At 32.2% G+C, this 19,982-nt stretch overlaps 2 protein-coding genes across 5 annotated transcripts in view; both read left to right on the top strand.

The window, feature by feature from the left end:
- LOC106660898 (short-chain dehydrogenase/reductase family 16C member 6-like) overlaps nucleotides 1-11,369 on the top strand; it is a 28,942-nt gene extending 17,573 nt beyond the window's left edge. The window contains exons 1-9 of one of the 4 annotated variants that reach the window (XM_014383930.2): nucleotides 707-1,113; nucleotides 4,671-4,756; nucleotides 9,822-9,969; nucleotides 10,029-10,186; nucleotides 10,249-10,426; nucleotides 10,520-10,649; nucleotides 10,709-10,826; nucleotides 10,896-11,021; nucleotides 11,088-11,369. In XM_014383930.2, coding sequence (XP_014239416.1) covers nucleotides 4,695-4,756; nucleotides 9,822-9,969; nucleotides 10,029-10,186; nucleotides 10,249-10,426; nucleotides 10,520-10,649; nucleotides 10,709-10,826; nucleotides 10,896-11,021; nucleotides 11,088-11,154 — 987 coding nt within the window. In that variant the 5' untranslated portion in view covers nucleotides 707-1,113; nucleotides 4,671-4,694 and the 3' untranslated portion in view covers nucleotides 11,155-11,369. Of the gene's footprint in view, nucleotides 1-706; nucleotides 1,168-4,670; nucleotides 4,757-6,254; nucleotides 6,359-9,821; nucleotides 9,970-10,028; nucleotides 10,187-10,248; nucleotides 10,427-10,519; nucleotides 10,650-10,708; nucleotides 10,827-10,895; nucleotides 11,022-11,087 lie in introns of those variants that run through there. The other 3 variants (XM_014383929.2, XM_014383928.2, XM_014383932.2) reach the window with 3 other exon arrangements.
- A 1,615-nt stretch (nucleotides 11,370-12,984) lies between these two features.
- LOC106660795 (17-beta-hydroxysteroid dehydrogenase 13-like) overlaps nucleotides 12,985-19,982 on the top strand; it is a 50,212-nt gene continuing 43,214 nt past the window's right edge. The window contains exons 1-2 of the mRNA XM_014383726.2: nucleotides 12,985-13,016; nucleotides 19,567-19,716. Of these exons, the coding sequence (XP_014239212.1) occupies nucleotides 19,703-19,716 (14 nt within the window). The 5' untranslated portion in view covers nucleotides 12,985-13,016; nucleotides 19,567-19,702. The remainder of the gene's footprint in view (nucleotides 13,017-19,566; nucleotides 19,717-19,982) is intronic.

Here is a 19,982-nt window from a genome sequence, read left to right as displayed (position 1 = left end):
TAGATAGTTTTACCATAAAATATGCGGCGTAAAAATTAAAAGGCCATGCATTTTATAAAAATCTACACTATATGCAATATATAATTATACATTTTAAAAAATGCAAGCATAATTTTTTTCATATATCATTTGTTAATAATAATAAGCTACAGCTTTAAATATTTTATTATGTGATCGTACTATTACACGGAACCATACATAGTTTTATCATAAAATATGCAGCGTAAAAATTAAAAGGCCATGCATTTTATCAAAATCCACACTATATACAATATATAATTATACATTTTAGAAAACGCAAGCATAATTTTTTTCATATATCATTTGTTAATAATAATAAGCTACAGTTTTAAATATTTTATTATGTGATCGTACTATTGCACGGAACCATACATAGTTTTACTATAAAATATGCAGCGTAAAAATTAAATGGCCATGCATTTTATAAAAATCTACACTATATACAATATATCATTATACATTTTAGAAAATGCAAGCATAATTTTTTTCACATATTATTTGTTAATAATAATAAGCTACAGTTTTAAATATTTTATTATGTGACCGTAGTCACGTTCCACCGCCATACACAAGTCGTTTAAGAAATTTTATCTTGCGTATCATGATCTCACGTACAAAAGAAACGTTATTGTGAAAAGTGTCTTTTTCTAAAGGTGAACACCGAGGAGAAAGGGCTCTTCACCATTTCCCAAGAGGAATTTGCAGGATAATGGCCGCTCTCTATTATTATCATTTCCCATTGAAAGTAAAATAGGTCTTAGGCGAGAACAAAAAACATAAACAAAGGCATGGAACTGTAGGTGTCACGAGCTATCGCAAACGTTTTCAAATTTAAATCAGGCCCGTTCTCTCGAGTTTTAAAAATCTTTTGACCATCTAACCACAAATGCTAAATCAATTACCATTGTTAAATTACCTACGACTCGTTTCATAGAAAGCGGATAAGTTGATGAATTTTAGTGGAGGGGAACTAGTCGCAGATTGGGTACTCGTGGGGGAACCGCATTCGCCCGTCCTACTTCAAGTTCACGGTCGTTCTCGGAGTTCGGACCCTCTGCCACCAACCTTCCTCACGGCTTTTGTGAATAGGCAGTAAGACGACGATTATTAATATTTCGATATTTTCTTTAAGACTTTGGAAAGGCGGTGAGTGTTTGTTTCTTACCCGACAAATTTTATATTTGTAGTTTGGTACATCATTATCGTCCGTATATGCTTCCTGTTTTGGTCTGTCAGACGAATGTGGGGTCTGTGGTGGACCTAAAAGATTGAAAACGGCCAAAGTACAGTTTCATGACAGACCTAAAGGGAAAATCTTTAATATCATTCATGAACTTTTTTCTTACCAATACAAGTAACCAATAATCAAAATTGACATAAAGAGTTGAGAAGAATTTTTGTTTATATTACAATTTGTAAATATTTCAATTATGTAAGCTTTAGTAGAAATGATAAATAGTGTAAAGTGTGCCGTTCAATCTTTTTAAAAAGAGGATTTAAGCTTTATTCTTTTAGCATTTATTTTAGGAATTGAAAAACATATATAAACAGTACATAAATAGTAATCATTGTCAAAAATTATAAAATGAATCTCACAGTCAGAAAATCGTAATTTCATTCTAATCTTAAAGTAAAATGTTAAGAAGATCGCATCAAACACATACGACTGAGATTAGAAAGCGTTGAGACCTAATTTAAAAAAAAATCTGAGCATAAATTAACGGAACTAACCATACAATCTATATATTATTACGGCCTGAAGTTGTTTTCAGCCCAAAAGGCGGTTTAAGCGAAGAACCAAGATAAGTTTTCGAGGCTTTTTTCTTTTATTGAGGACGCCGTTCTGCCTCAGGCCTTTGACTCGACGTGATCCCTCTGCCTCTGAAAACTTAAAACTTAATCGATCTGACTGTTGTAAATGGTGAGAAATACGGCTTTAGTGAACGCCATCGCGAACAGGTAGAAATAAAGCATGGAGAAATAACGTGAAATGGATTAAAACATGATGCAGCCGGACGATGTACTAAAATCATACGCAAACATCCCGTGGTAACTTGCGGGCAAGTAGGCGGCACTAGGCCTAAACAAATATAAAACGATAATGAACGAATAAGCAATATATATATATATATAAAATAAACAAACTCAATATTGCTGTTTTTGCACTATAATTTTTAAACATTGAAATAAATTATTATCTTTTGAAGGCTTTCATTTGGACGTTCAATTCAACAGAACCTTTCCTAAAATGGGAAATGTTAACTAATCCTTTTGTTTAATTTAAGTTTATTTCATTTCAACCGTTAAACGTTTAATTACTGTGTTGTTTTTTAAAAAGGTTTGGCAACACTTGCGCATAATATGTAAAATATGTAAAATTCAAGTCTCTGGACTTGAAAAATGGTAATGATGTTAGTATTGGACTATAGTAAAATTCATACTGTAAACATTATAAATACGTACTAGATATAAAACAAAATAAAATGGAATGGATAATTTTTTATTATGTTATTTTTCCTGTAAAAAAGTGTATAATTTTCTAGGACCTACTACTAACAATTCAATATTTCATCCATTCATATCCAAAGAACATGAGCAATGCGTATAGCAATATGCATCGCACTCAAAACTTTTCTTTTTTTCTCACTCTTTCTCATACACCCACTCAAAAACTCACTCATTCTCTCTCTCCCTCATCCTTTCTCTCTCTTTCTTTCTCATTCACCCACTCAAACACTCATTCATTCTCTCTCTCTCCCTCACCCTTTCCCTCCCTCTTTCTCATTCACCCACTCAAACACTCACTCGTTCTCTCCCTCCCTCACCCTTTCTCACACTCTCTCTCTCTCGTTCTCATTCACCCACTCAAACACTCACTCATTCTCTCTCTCTCCTCACTCTTTCCCTCCCTCTTTCTCATTCACCCACTCAAACACTCACTCGTTCTCTCCCTCCCTCACCCTTTCTTACACTCTCTCTCTCTCTCTCTCTCTCTCTCTCGTTCTCATTCAGCCACTCAAACACTCACTCATTCTCTCTCTCCCTCATCCTTTCTCTCTTTCTTTCTCATTCACCCACTCAAACACTCACTCATTCTCTCTCTCCCTCACCCTTTCTCTCTCTTTCTCATTCACCCACTCAAACACACACTCTTTCTCTCTCTCCCTCACCCTTTCTCTCTCTCTTTCTCATTCACCATCTCAAACACTCATTCATTCTCTCTCTCCCTCACCCTTTCCCTCCCTCTTTCTCATTCACCCACTCAAACACTCACTCATTCTTAAACTTAAATCCAGAGAATTATTATTTTTCTTACAATACAGCTATAAACCTTGTAATTTCTAATCTAAACATGTACTTTTTTTTAATCAAATATAAACAAAAGCCTAATGATTATTCGGAAATCGTGAGATGCGGTCTGGTGTGATGTAGGTTTTAGAAAAACATTTTATTTATCGTGCCAACGTTTCGATCTTTATTGAGATCATCTTCAGAGCCTGGGATTTATAAACATTGTTTACATTTAACAAATACATGTAGGATGTGGAAAAAAGTGAATTTATACAATGCAAAAAAATATTTTTTATATTCAATCAAAGTATTTCTATTCACTCAAAATGTTTGTTTTCTGCGTAAGTGTGCAATTCTTGCGTGTCGTGTTGAGAGTGCCAGTTAGATATTGCTGTTTTATGTTTATAGTTAAAAAATAGTTTTATAAATATATACATATAAACATAAATATATATAAATATAAATACATAAATATAAACATACAACAGCAATACTCACTGGCACTCTCAACACGACACACAAGAATGGCACAATTACGCAGAAAACAAACACTTGAGCCCTGAAGATGATCTCAATAAAGATCGAAACGTTGGCACGATAAAGAAAATGTTTTTCTGAAACCTACATCAAACCAGACCGCATCTCACGATTTCCTAATCATCTACTAACGGTCACTAATCACCATACAAAAGCCTAATTTTTGAAGATTACGGGCTTGACATGCAACGATAAACTACTCGTTTAGAACAAAGTCCTATGCGTTTAATAGGTATTTAATTAAACGCCTATTAAAATTACAATATCTGAAGTAACTCGACACATCTTTGTGCCAGTAATTAAAAAAAAAACTTTTCTGTACCACTGCATCTTGACACGATTATTTAGTCTTGGGCTTTACCGTAAAAAGTGACTCACGGCAATATCAAAGTTGCATGTTTATTCAATTCAGTAAAAACGTCTTTTTTCATACACCGTATGTGATACAATTTAACAAGGAGTTTTATTTAAATGTCTATAAAAAAAATATTAAATACTATTTGTCCAACTGCAATGTTTTGTTGTAGATCATACTTTTTGATTGCCTACTACAACAATAGTACAAAAACCTTGTAGAACATCAAATTATACATGAGCCAAGACTGTGATGTAGGTTTTTTTTTGTTAATTAAAGTCATTATCAAGAAAATAAATGACAAGTTGCTTAATTTCCAAACGCGATCCTAGTAGATTGCTGTGGTGAATAGTTTTCGGAAAGGTTTAATAACCCAAGCGGCAGTGAAAGCAGGATGCTCTGCGACGTCGGAAATAATTAGCAGCACGGAAAACACTAACACTATTTTTTGTTTTTTTTTTCCCAGGGAAAAGGAAGCCGCCACACGGAGATGACTGTTGTACGTGTAACGCAATCTTCGGGCAATTGGGATGCAAAGCCAGCAAAAAAAAGGTAAATTTGGCGAAAGAAGTATTCAAATTATAGAGTAATATCGAACCGCGACGGAGGTGAAAGCTTCGAGGAGTGACTAGCTTGCCGCTTATCTAAAAAAACTTCTTAATTCGATTTATAAAAAGGTTCATGATTTATTGTATATAATTACAACTTTCTAAACTCAATATATCATTTGACCTGATTTATTAACACTTTTATATATTTATTATTTGATTGTAATGCCTTGGAAACAGGCGGACAAAATAATGCACAAACAAAACATTGAAGATAGGCAGAACACGATGATCGGAAAACACCAAAGGACCCGTTCATCTTCCTGCAGACCACAACCAGAAATCTCACGCCTTTCTAATTGTTTTTCAAACCTAGAACTGAAATTGTGAAAAAAAAAATTCGAAATATCCCCTCTCACTTCGTTTTCCTTATATTACTAAGAATTTTCCCTTTTGTACTTTGTATTTTATTGTATCGGGTTTTCTTCTCTGAAGATTGCTGTAAAGGACGCATTTTTCATTCCCAGTTGCGATGAATAATTGAGTTGAGAAATAGTCCAATAAATTCTTCTAGGTCAACATGGAGGAATTCAAATATCGCTCTGGGAAACGTATCAGCAACGTATGCTGGCAAACATATGACGAAGCACTCGCATGTTGCTTGAAAAAAGCTTGAATCTGATCAATTGTTGATTGGCGATCAGAATGCTTTCCGTCTTCTAAATCAAAATGTCTTCTTCTGCACTTAGCAAACCTCTTACAAACGGTGCTTTCTCCTAAAGCGTCATCACATGTGTTACAAATTTCCCTCGCAGTCTGAGATTCGGTTTTCCCTTTGCGGCAATAGACAAAAATTTAAATAACCAAAACACCTAGTTAAAATGCGAGATCTCAAACGAAGCTGACGAATTAAAATACCAACTCTTTTCAGAATGTGTAAACAATAATGATTAAATAAACATTGCTTCAAAACAGAAGAGGGTCAAATCAAATTATTTCTAAATGCGACAAACTGATTTTGAAAGCCAATATATAAAATATATTGAAAATTATTTCATACAGAAAATTAATTTTCTATTATAATTAATTGGGCTCATTCTAATAAAATCTAGTCAGTTTTTAAAACAAATTCTATAAACAACTTGACTGGTTTCATAATAAATAATAATTAAAAAATCCCTCATTATTTATTTTTTAATTAGACTTACATTAAATTAATTGTAAATATCAAATTATCAATTGGATATCGACTGAAACTATAGAAAAAATATCTATTCATTTTGTCACTATCGTGAGTCGGTTTGCGAATAACGTTTGACTTGTTTATTAAATTGAAGACTTAATTGTTCAAAAATATAGAAAATGTTAACAGTGGCGGTTTATTTTGTGCTACGCTGTCCGGCCTGCGCTTTTGATTCTAGATCATCATCGAAAATACACGAACCAGTAGCGACGGGCTAATTTTTATCAGTATATCAATTGGTGTCAACAATTCATCGAAATGTAAAGTACAGTTTTTAATTTCACAATTGTTCAGTCATTGATTACACAGTGCGCACGAAAACAAACCTCCACAAATCTGACACTAAATGGACCGCATACAAAGGTAAAGGAAATGTACAACCTAACAATTCACACAATATTCAACTAATTAGAAATTAAAACTGTACTTAAGACCACGAAAAAAAAACCACTAAGACACAACGTTTATAAAGCCAACCCATTTGACGAAAATGGCATATAGGCCATAACATGTTGATGTGGAGAAGACATCGGACAGACAAGACAAAAAATAAAGGAACATACAAGATCGTCTAGGGACAGGCAAATGAACGTATACCACTCACTTCACAAAAACAGAAATGCAGACAAGAATGAAATTACTATAAAACGTACAAAAAGGATGAAAAACCAACTTAGAAATATTCAAACACAACAACATTTAATACTAAAAAGCCTCATAAACACAAATTAACAACAGTTCATACATAGAGTCATTATTCAAAACACTATATCAATTAAAAATAAAAAGATCGCAATGACCGACTGGAACATCAAAAACCGGACTTAATCCACCAAAGCCACCGGCAAACAAACAAAACTTACTTCACAACTTCACTGACTTCACAAAAATCACAAGGATGTGTCTAGCACCAACCTAGCGTGAATAGACAGAAATTATTTTTAGTCATTAGTGTAATATTTGCTCTAACCCGGGCTGGAAAATGAGATCGTGTCCAAAAGTCAATAAATGAAACTAGTTTAGGAACGTAATTGAAAAAACGGAATGTCGCAATCATCGTAAAATTAATATAAATAGTGTTATTAGCCGTTAAAACGCCCTTAAAAATTAAAAATAATAATAATAAATAGTGTTATTATCTTCGTTCATGTCGTAATTGATGTTTTACAAAATACTAATGCCTTGCAACTTCGGAAATTTTGCAAATTCAGTTTACAGATGGAGACGGGATGAAGGATTTAAATGGGCTTCCTTGACTTGATTTCTTTAAAAAAACATAGAAAGATTGCATTTGAAAATTTAAAAAAAGGATAATATAGGGTAATTGTCACGTGACGATTTTCCATTGCCAAAAGATTCGAGTAGTAGTACCGGAATACAGTGTAATAGTATGTCTGTACCCGATGTTATTGGCCAACGCGTTTCGTCAATGAGACGTTTCAAACGATCCAAATTGTCTCTTTTAATTATGCGTTTCTTAATAGTCTTAAATAGTATACTCGAAAAAATTTCTCTTTTTTATCACACTCGAATTTCAGTGGGAATTTTAAGAATTCCTTCAGCGCGCAAAGTTTGAAAATTTATTACGGAAAAATTCAATACAAAGTACACAACACCTGATTATCGTCTTAACATTTGAATTTTAATATTATTTTAAGGATAATTTGTTATTACTTTCATCAAAGTCAGTCCAAGTTGTTACTTTTTTTTTATCACACCTCCATCTTGAGGAAGACTTTATCATTCTTCAAATTTATTTCAAGGGGCACAATTTATAGTTTATGACTAAACTATGTATTTTTCTTTTTGAATATTGAATAAATAATTAAGTAATATATACATATATACTGAAAAATAAATTATATATAATATTAATTACAATTGAATAATGGAGAAAATAACCAAACAACCAAAATTCTCAGTGTTATCGCAACTTTCATATGCCTCGCTCAATCTTTATTCAGATCCTTGTTTGCTCAATTTCAGTCCCAGCCTTGTCGAATGTTTCATCTATTTTCTAGTCCAAGAAGCCTTTGTTTTTCTGGTGGCTAAGTTGAGATTTGCTTTAGCTGTCTACCGTTTTTGGAATTTTTTTTAATGTGCACAGTGGGATAGCTACATTCTCATTACATTTTTTATATAATGCAAAGATTGACAGGAATAATCTGTGCCTGAGAGAATTGAAAGTTGGCCTGAATTCATAACTATGACATTTACTCTTTTAATTTACGGAAGGAATCATAATTGGTTGTGCCATTTATANTTGGACATACGGAATAGAACTGTGGGGAACCGCTAAACCTTCCAATATCCAACGTCTCCAATCCTTTCAATCTAAAGTAAATGCTCCTTATTATGTCTCAAATGCTACCTTCCACAACGACCTTCAAATTCCTTATATCCAAAAATTATTCCCAAAAATTTACCAAGTTTCACAAAAAAAAACTCCCACCAACCAAATAGTCTTGCCCAAGCCCTGTCCGATAGAACCCATCCCTACAACCCCATAAGGCGTCTTAAGAGGAAATGGCCCTGCAACCTCCTTTCCGAGTAAACTGTTAAAAAAAAAAAAGTGAAGAGGGAGGATAACATTGATTATTTTCTCCCCTCAATGTAAATAGTTGTACATAAGTTCATTATCCACAAATTACATATGGTAAATAATAATTACAGATTGTAATAAAAATAAATAATAATAATAAATAATAATAATAAATAATAATAATAATAATTTACGGAAGGAATGATAATTGGTTGTGCCATTTATACTGTGAGCTCATAATTTTTGGCATTGACTATTGTGCTTCTACAATCCCAAACTCTAACAGTCCTAGTCCAACCACTGAAAGATACAAATTGCCAAAAAACGTCTGGCAAACAAAACCGGCAAGCAGACCATTATGTTCATGGATGATCAATCTAGAATTAAAAGCAGTACGCTAGTTGGTCTTTATAGGTTCATCAACTCATATTGTATTAGTTGTGTAGGAAGTATATTTTACTTTTACAATAATTAGGTACAGCTCATCCATAATATGACCACAGACAATATTTACTTTATCAATTAATTTAATATTAGTTTAATTAAATAATTCACTTCTTGTGAAATGAATTGTCCAATAAAACACTTTGTATTTACATATCTATTTATTTATTTACGGATCGAAATCCACTATAAAAAAAAATATCGTTGAAAAAAAGATTTCTCTCTAATGAAAGAAACATAGTTTAAACAAACTGCAAATTACTTTTTGTGGATTCCTCCAGCTGAAGTTGGAAATTTAAAAGAATTTAATTAATTTGTTGATTTAAAATAGATAATAGTTTGATCCATAAATATAAAAGTTAAGCTAATAGCAACACAAATAAAATTATAGTGTTTTCAGTACAATCAACAAAATAATACAATTATTACATATTATATTTTTTTTTATTATATACATATAATTAATATATTATTATATATATTACAACAAATAATTCAAACAAAATGCACACATAAACTGCTGGATATGGTGAAATGTCAAAATGTGTCTGATAGACGAAAACCATGAGGCTAGGCAGACAATTCATAAATGACCGAACTTTAGTTGTCCCACAAAGAATTATCTTGATTTGTCTAATTTGTGTACACTACATGTTTTTAAAAGATACAATATATTTATTTTGTGTGTATTTAACCCAAGGAAATTACTTTTTAATAAAAAAAATCTATTTGAAAATGCAAACTGGCTACACTTCTGTCAGACAAAAATAATGGGTCTTTACTAGTGAAACAGTTTTTATGTTGTTTAAATTAATTTTTTAATTAATTTTATTTTTTCAGAGATTTATTCAACTCTATTAACAATTTCTTAACTCTAACATGTGAGATTTTGGTGCTGATGGTTAACTTGTTCCTCTCACTCGTTGAATCCCTTATGAAATTGGTTCTGCCATCACAAGAAAAACTGATAAACAATGACATAATTTTAGTAAGAATGTTAAAATATTTGAATATTGAAGAAATTCGATTAATTTTGAAAATTATTAGGTCACTGGGACAGGCCATGGAATCGGAAGGGAGCTGGTTCTACGATTGTCGACACAAGGTTGTAAAATTGTCTGCTGGGATGTCAACGAAGAAGGGAACGCTGAAACTTACAAAATAGCAAAAGAAAAAAATCTTCATAAAAATCTTTATATGTACAAGTTAGTATTTTGCAATCAAAATCTTTAAATTCAATTAGTTAATTAATTTCTAAATTACACAGGTGTGATGTATCATGCCGTGAAGATGTTTTGGCGCTTGCTGAAAAGGTGAGAAATGATGTCGGTGATGTAACCATACTTGTCAACAATGCTGGCATCATGACATGCAAACCTTTGGAGAAACAAGGACATGACACTGTTAAAAGAATATTTGATGTTAACACAATGGCACATTTCTGGGCAAGTTTTTAGTTTTGAGTATCTAAATTCACTTTTTTGATTGTACATTAGTCAAAATGGTTAATTAATTTGTTAAGTTATATAATTTTATAGATGCTAGAGGCTTTCCTGCCTGGAATGAAGCAGAAAAATAAAGGTCACATTGTGGCTGTGTGTTCTATGTGTGGAATAATGGGCATGTCTTATGGGGTGCCTTATTGTGCATCGAAATTTGCAGTCAGAGGTACATACTACAAATGAATATCCAGAATTTTTTATTCAATTTTAAAACATGGCTTACAGGCTTAATGGAATCTCTGTACGAAGAACTCAGGAATGACCGACTAGCGAACAAAATAAAACTCACAACAGTTTTCCCAATCGGGACTGACACAGGGTTGGCAAAGAACTTGAAAAATAGGTGATTGGTTTATTAAATTTAATTATTAATGAATTTTAATGATATGATGTGCTAATTCACTTATGTCAGGTTTCCAAATTTGGTTCCCGTACTCACACCAGAAGAAGTAGCACTGGCAATTGTCATGGCTATAAAAAAGGAGACGTTTCAAGTTTCCGTCCCATCATCAGTGATGGGATTTAATAATGTAATGAGGTATGCCCAAAATTTTCTAATAAAATATTGAATAGAATGATTACTTTTTTTAAATATATATTTTAGGCTGTTTCCAAGGAAGTTTCAAGATCTTATATTAGACTTTATGGACACAGGTGTATACCCTGACTGAAAGATAATGTGTTAATAAAAATTGTACAAGTTATTCCCCAGTACTCATTATATTGCAAGATGCTAGTTCCTAATATTAGATCCCCAGAAATTAAGATTTCAAATAAAAATGACAGTTATATGGAACATTTTAAATTTGAAGAGCCAAAAAAAATAATGATTGTGTACCTGAGCATACTAAATGAATACGTTTTTATCAAGTGTTCCGTGAAAAAGTCAAGTAATCAATAAAATTAAAAATAAGTTCAAAAATGTTAATAGCAGTTGATCAAAACATTCATTTATTTGTTCTGTATTTTAGTTTGGTACAAAAGACAATTTTGTTGCAAGTCTAATAAGAATATTGGTAAGATGACCAATTTTCCTCAAACTTCTGACAATGTTCCATCATGTAAAATAAATCCATTGTAATGATTTTAATTATTGTCTTAAATAGTATTTTGGAAGGACTATGATTATCAAATTGTTCCAAGATTTGATTCATAATAGTTTTCTGCTTTATCCTTTTTATTTAAATTAAAAAAAAGGGTATCTTATGCTGTTTCTGTTCTTTAAATATTCATGTTTTCCTTACAATTTATTTATATAAATTCTATTTTTAATGATATGAAACTAAAAAATTACTATTAGATGTAGAATAGAATTTTATTGTTAAGTTTAATATATGATATAAAACTTCTTGATGTGATAAAATCAAAAATATAATAAACACTTTTATTATCATTATTATTTATTTATTGTTCCTCACTTAATATATTTTTAGTTAAGCCTAAAGATTTTTCAAAAATTTCAAACATTTAATTGGGAAAGTTATTTTTTAAATTGTGTTGCCTACAACATACATCAAAATTATTTTTTTAAAATCTATAGCTTAAAAAACCGTATCATAGGGTGTTTTTAATCTAAACCTTATTAATCTATTGTTCTATTGATTCAATTAAATTGTATGATGAAGGCCAACAAATGTACTAAGAGATGTCTAAAGCAGTTTTTAATCTGAAAAGATGTCAGGTGAGCTACACAATTAACTATTGCGTTAAACCTGTCATCAGCCCATTTTGGATAATAGTCCCTTTTGTAGTCCACCATTCCAAATTGGCACGGTAAGGCTATTAGAGCAACAAGGTCTTATTTATTACATAATGGAGATTAGAAATTTTATTTTTTTCTTCTTGGCGTAAAGTTATATGTTGAAATTTTAACAAAACAAAATAACATTTGTCAAGGTGTTATTAACTTGATATTTATGCCATATTTCCAATTAGGTATCAATCAATTTCAACTTACTGATCAATATTGGCATAAAGTTATATTTTGTAATTTTAACAAGACAAAATAACATTTCTTAAGGTGTAATTAACTTGATATTTATGATATTTCAAATCAACTAACAATCAAACTCAAATTACTGATCAATATTGAAAAAAAGGTGGGATAATGAAAGATAATAAAAGTGTTCCTTACAAAAAAATAATAATAAAATAATCAGTGTACAAGAAAATATGAAAGAAGAAAATAACTAGATAAATTTTTATGTTAAATATTTTCACAGAAAAAAAATCACCAATGACTTATTGTCACTTAGATTGAAAAATTGTAAAATTACATTGAGCTCAACACAAATCCAGGATACACGATGTATTTGTTATTCATTTGAAATACATTACATTAAAATTTATCAACAATTAAAATAATTCTTTAACATGCAAATTGATATTCCACCTATTGTACACTACATCCTTTTTTTCTCAATAATCTTCAATCAAAATCTTAAATATTCTATAACATGCTGACAACACTTCATTTTTACATGATAACAGATAAGCTTGAAGTGGTTAACATATCTGTGAAGTGTGTTTTAAGGTATTTAAAACACTGTGGATGTCTTTTTTACTAATTTTGCTTGATGTTTTGAATAATGTTTTTTTGTAATGTAAGCTGTGTATGCTATGCTTTGTACGTGTATTTTCACATTCATTTATTACACACTTAAAACAGTTATAGTTTAGATTAAATTTTCACTTTGAAATGTACAGATGGTATAAAATAACAAAAAAAAAATTTTATTGACAGTAAAGTCAGTTAAAAGTTTGTATAGTTTGAATATATGGTCTACTTGGTTCTGACTGTTGGATGAGAGAACATGGGTCATCCTAGAATAGACAGAGCAATTATTTGATGTTAAGATGGGGAAAAACACCTTTGGTTATTGACCCCTTTCAACAAAAGATAACATTGTTACCATTCTCGTAACCAGTCATCCTCAAATAAACACTCCACATATGTGTAAGGTACTGAACTATAAGATAGTGGCAGAGTGAAATCATCAGAAACTTTTTTTGCCAGTCTGTCATCACTTTCGTTGCCCTTTTTGCCAATTTCTGCCTCAACCAGAGGATGTGATTCCCATGAACCGTGGTCAAGTCCAACATCACCTGAGATCTGTTCTCATGATTATCTGTGAAGGAATTATACTGTGTAACTCATTCCAAAGAGTTTAACACTGCTAGTAGCTGTGTTGGTATACTATGCTGTGTGTGTTAGATTTTTTGTTAGTACCTGTTATTTATTTTTTGTGAAAATCATACAATAAGTTCTTAAATTATAGTTTATAAAGAATAGACACTATCTTACACTCATCTCATACCCTTGCATATTTCTCACTCCGACCATTTTGATTACCACATCCGTCACGTGAAAGTTGAAGTCCGAAATAGTCAAATAAATCAGGCGAAATGCGACATATGCGCCTGGGAAAGTATGTCCTAAAAGACATACAAAGAAAATTAGAATTAGAAAAACAACCTTGCTGACTAAAACGTTTTGAGGCTGAATTAAGACATTAGATTGTATTTGAGTATAACAGCAGCTTCCTCACTTCCTGTGGCATGCCATTTGTACAAGTAAATTCTGCTGTTTATCATCAGATAACAATCTAGTGTTTTATGGCAAAAAGAACAGTTTAAAAAAGTACAAAACAAATAAACTAGGAAAGAAGGTCTAAACAAAATTAAACATGAAAGGATAAGAAATAGATGGTTTAGAGAGAAAAAATTAGTACTCGTGTAATTTAAATAACATATTGACATGCGAGAAGGCAATAATTAATATTTTTAAGGAATAATTTTACAACACTCAAAAGAGAAGAATATCTACACTATAAGGTAGATAGAATGTTTAAAACATCACATAAGGATGATAGAACGATTTAAAACTTCATTTTTTTTTTAAATTCTTAGATCTTTTGGATAAGTCAACGCATTCCCGTTGAAATCAATCACTAGGCCAAAAGGCTATCAACGACTCAATTCAACAATAAAATATAATTGTAAGTTTAAATAACTCTTTTACTGAAATAAGGGACGCTATATTTTTGTTTTATTTTATATCTTTTCACTATTTATTTGGCTGTAAAAATTATTACAAACAAAATTTATCGTTTGTGAATCATCAATGGAAGGGTCATGGGTTCGAAATTCAACGGCCCTCAATTCAAATCCAAAGTACTTTTTAATGAGCTTTTTGTTCAGTGTGAAAACCAGGGCTTAATTTAGCCTCTGCAGTGGCGAACCCCCGTAAAAAATATATATTATCTATAACTTTGAATTTTCAGTGTCAAACATTGATTTAATAATGTGCAGAAGGGGTTGATATAACCTGTGCTGTAACAAACTTAGGTAAACTGGATAACTTCGCTTTATGTAACGAACTATATTTTCCTTTTCGTTTGTTTGCTTCCGTTGTGTTTTTATTTACTATTTTATGAGTAGACATAATAATGCCTTTTTTATTGATAGCTAAGGTTTTAATGGTTAAGATTTAAGGTCGTGAGAACCTTGCTGATTATTTTTCACCTTACTTTCACTTATAAAATTATCTCTGATAGTATGAATTACACGACCAAAGGATTCGGGCCCTGTCGGCAGGGCGGCAGTGCTTCTATTCCAAAGTTCTTTCGCATGAACATGTTCTTCAATTCTTGTCAAGAACCCTGTTGAAGCTGGAGCTTAGCTTAGCATCACCGACGTTTTTATATTCGGAAGCACTCTGAGCTGATGAAGCTTTCTGATATGAATGATATGTCGTTATTTTAGTATCCTCGATTGAATAGTGATTTTTCGAATGAATGATAATGGTGCACACTCAACAAAAATCTGTAGGTGGACCAACAGATTATATTTTCCTTTATGGAGAGTTTTCTCCTGATTCCTCTCAATATCACTAGTGAGGGTCGTGAATTTGTTGTGTCAAATTTGTGCTCATGTCATCCATTACAATAGCTATACATTCTCTCATTATGGTAATGTTCTTACATTTAAGTTTTATTCAACTCAGAAATTTTTATCCTCGCATTTGGTGGTTGGCTAGGTAAACTGGAAAATAACCATAATTGGCGGATATTTTCTATTTTCAACCATGAAGAATATTGTTGGCATTTGAAAGCAGAAGAGATTGTAAAAGTTGAAAGTTAATACGCTAAAATTAATGACTTACTCGCCTTTGTAGACGTCAACAACGTTAACTAAATACCGACAGACCTGAATTATAGAAAAACATACAATTCACAGCAGAAAAAAACAGCATAAATTTCCTAGGCCTAATCATTATCAACAAATTATAATTCAACATATACAGAAAACCAACAGCGACTGACATCATACAAGCCGACTCAGTTCACCCCTACAGATACAAAATGACAGCACTAAAATACAGACTAAGAACAGTACCACTGACTTTTTTTAACGTGTAAAAGCATAATAATAAAAGATAATACATAGCAATAAATAAAATCAACAACGACCTTACAAGCCGACTCAAATCAGTCCCACCGACACAAAATGGTACCACTGAAATACAGACTGATAGTCCTCGGCATTATTGGGACTGAGTCGGTGTTTAAGGAAATTTCAGATTCTCTAAAAACTTAAATATGACAATCAGTAGACATATTTAAGGTTGTTTTGCCCTGATAATGACCTTAAAATAGGTTGTAAAATAGCTTTCTTCTTCAAGACCGTACTTTGACCCAGGGTGTTCGTAACTAAATTACATTTCAGATAGACCAAAAAAGTACCACTGACAAAAGGGAAAAAAATTGAAAAACATAATCATAACGCAAACTCGATAACAAAATAATAAACAAACACAAAACGACACCACAAAAAACAGACACTAAACATACACATGTAAAGAATGTACAAACCACATCTATTCGACCAATCAGGAATTAAAACAGCATTGAATAACACGAATAAATTGTATAATTACCAGGTAAAAACATTTACAAAACCAGCCCACTGACAAAAATTGCGTATAAGCCATAACAAGCGATACCGGGACGAAAAATAAAACACAGTTTCAAGGAGCATACAAAAAACTCTTGTATTTATTTATTTTCTATAATAACTGATTAATAGTTGACTTAATACGTGAATGCAACATTAATATCTTCTAGTTGTTTATCTTTATAGCGTTAGATTAAAAACAAAGAAAATCAGTTGAATTTTATCCTTTCTATAGTAAACTTGTCGAGTGAGTTAATTGGTTTTTTAAATTGTTTTCTTTGACATGAATTTATGTCGATAAGATCTCGCCCAGGCAGATGCTTTGGCCAACGACGGATGTAGCCCAAGCCACGATGGTCTACAGCGGTTTACGGCCACCGAAGTCTCGCTCGAAGAGATGGTAGTGGCCGACCGCGTTGTACGACAGCAAGAGATGATCGTTTCATTGTTCCTACGGTACTTCGGTACCATCATTTAACAGCTTCCATGATAGTTGATCCGGAGTCAATTCCAAACGGTCTATAATGTAAGGTCATCAGAAGTGTTTGTGAAAATAAAACTAGTCTCTAGTGGTCCCACATCAGGGTTCCCTCCTACTGGAGAGGCATCGAGTACAAAAGCGACTACTAAATCGGCATCCCGTTTGAACACTTCAACAATGGGTAGCTGTTCTCTTTACAGATGTTCCCCTCTTGTGGCAATCAGTTGATTTGCTTCATGCGCCAGCCTTTTCAAAGGTCAGTTATGGTACGGCTGGAATCAATGCTCATGCCCGTACGTACTGATTATCATATCTGGATCTTTAATTGAATTAGGCATTGGGGAAGTTCTTCTAGAAGCTCGACCCCATTCGCCCCATTTATTAGGGACTACTTCGAGTTAATACGTGATAATGCTTGCCCTCTTATAGTTCGAGTTGTCATCCATTACTTGGAGGATGTAGGGATCACCACAATGAATTGGACAGCACATTTTCTTGAATCCCATGGAACACCTACGGACTTGATAACGAGACGGGGTAGGCATCGTTTGCCGCCTTCAACAAGCGTTGAACAGCTTTAAACCTCTCATGTTGAAACTGAAACTGGGGTTCTGTTTCACAAGACGAAATCCGATTCGCTTATTTACTCGATGCCTAGGAAGGCCCTCCACGAGGTCAGAGGAGATAAAGCGTTGCTAAGAGAAACACTTGGTAATAAATTGTTAGTTACATTATATTCTATTACTAAATGATTTTCCGCCGGGTGGGGAATTTTCTTTCAAACTATTATAATTAGATAATTTTTATTAAAACTCATGCATTTTTAATCTCGTTTAATTTGGTTTATATTAAAATAACCATGTTATAATTAATATAAGGATAAAATACATATTTTGGCTTTTGTCTTTGTGTGTATATACACTTTTTTTTTAAACATTTATCCTATAACTTCCTCGCATATTCGTCAATTTATTAATGCTACCTTAAGAAAATATGGTGGGCTATTTTGTTATTTATATAGTTTTTTTAATTATATACTTTTGTCAATTTTTGTATTTTTTATTTTAGTAATTTTACCCATATTTTATTCGTGTAAAATTAAAAATAATTGGTTTTGTCAGCAAATCAGAGGAAAATAGTCTCCCATGCAATAGTAAAAAGGACCAACGATCACAACGACAATAAAAAAACCCAAATTACCAAAGGCACCCACAAATAAAACAAAAATGTACCCCCCCCCCAATGCGACAATATAAAAGTGTGGCTTGGCTTTACAGCACTGAAAGGCATCACACAGACACACTGAAGAAGGCGAAAATCAGTTAACACTTCTTATGGTAGTATTATTTTATTATATTATGACTTTTTCTGAGTTGTTGTACTGTATCGTTTAATAGTTTTTCTATTATTATCATACTTGCTTAAAATTACAATAGATTGCATGTTTACTCTATACAAATACTGAAGAAGATAATAGATAATTGCATAACAATGTCTCGTGACAAGATGTATTGTTTCATTTTCTGTTATCTTAGGTTGTTAGTTAGCCATTGTAGTTTGACGAAAGAAAATCATTCATTTATTTTTTTATATTAGCGTTTTAGTCAATAAACATTATTATTGTTGTGCTTTTTTTAAGGTTTTTTTAATTCCAACCATTCGCACGTCTGATTTATTATCTGTTTTAATAACAAACTAATGTCTATTGTTAAATTTTTATGTTAATGTTTCAACTGCTATTTACAACTCAAATGCAATTCATATAAATGATCATCTTTGAGTATATACACTGTGAGGCAAAAAAAGTGGACATGTTTAAAAAGAAAATATAAGATATAGCTAAATTAAAAAAATAATTAAAAAATTAAACTGAGTAAAACAATTTTACCAAAAAAGCAAAAAAAGGTGCTATGGAAACAATGAATAAAATATTCCATTCAGTACAGAGTATTTCCTCCTCTTGCGTTGATCACCGCTTGCATTTAACGTGGCATCTATTTTTTGAGGTTCTGAAAGGAGTGCTGTGGAATATTTTCATACATCTTCAACAGCGTTAATCTTAATTCCTGCAAATTCTCTGGCATCACTGGGCGACTTTTGACCTTTTTGACAACTTGTCCCGTAGATGTTCGATACGTTTTCAAGACAGAACTTCATGCTGGCCATTCCAAATATTGAATTGAAGCCCGTTCCAAGTAGTCACCAACGATCCTGTGTGGGGCCTAGCAATGTCATGCATAAAAAGGTCGCCAATTAGTGGTATATAAGGAAAAAACTCCTGATAACATATCTTCAACGTATCGCGGACCTCTAGGGTGATGAAGATCAAGCTTGTGCGACCTTCAATAGAAATGCCTGCCCAAACAAAACACCACCACCTCCATAATCTAATCCTTTAAAAGGGACTAAATATGGTTGTAAGATAATCTGGAGGATTCCCTGGGAGATTAATTAAAATATTAAGGGTTGTCACTTTTTTGCCTCTCAGTGTATTTTTAAAAAGATTATGCGGGTCAATTTTTTTCATAATCGATGGGTTTCCTCAAGCGACCAGAGCTAAAAAATGCACAAAATTAAGCCAGATTGAACTTTTAATTTCAACTTCCATTTGTTTACAATTGACAATAATAAGGGCATTTCTCGTCAGAAATGAATACGAAGAGCCGGTCCCACCAAGGCGAACGAAGGAGGGGCGGAAACTGAAGTCTACTGACGCCAAAACTGTGGAAAACGACCAGTCGCTAGTCAGTTGCAGGCCAGTTGTGTTGACAGAACGTGGCGCGATGCCGGCTAAAAGGTGAGGCGAATTTTATTTTTCCCCGACGACTTTAACCAAACTAAGGAAAAAGAAAGTGATTTTCTTAGCGTAAAATGCAAAGGCAAACGTTAAATATTCTTAGAAGAAACAATAATTCACTAATCATATAATAGTTAAAAATCGTACGCTGCATTATCATAAAACTATGTTTATTTTGGAGGAAAATACACGATTAATAATTAAATTATAATTAATGAGTAAGGACAATTAGTCTTATCATAAAATTAGTCCAGGATAATAGAAAA

This window comes from Cimex lectularius, unplaced genomic scaffold (genome assembly GCF_000648675.2).
Source record: "Cimex lectularius strain Harlan isolate CLEC.00 unplaced genomic scaffold, Clec_2.1 scaffold81, whole genome shotgun sequence".
NCBI lineage: Eukaryota > Metazoa > Arthropoda > Insecta > Hemiptera > Cimicidae > Cimex > Cimex lectularius.
Note: the sequence above shows the minus strand (reverse complement) of the source record. Positions and strands in the feature narration are given on the sequence as shown.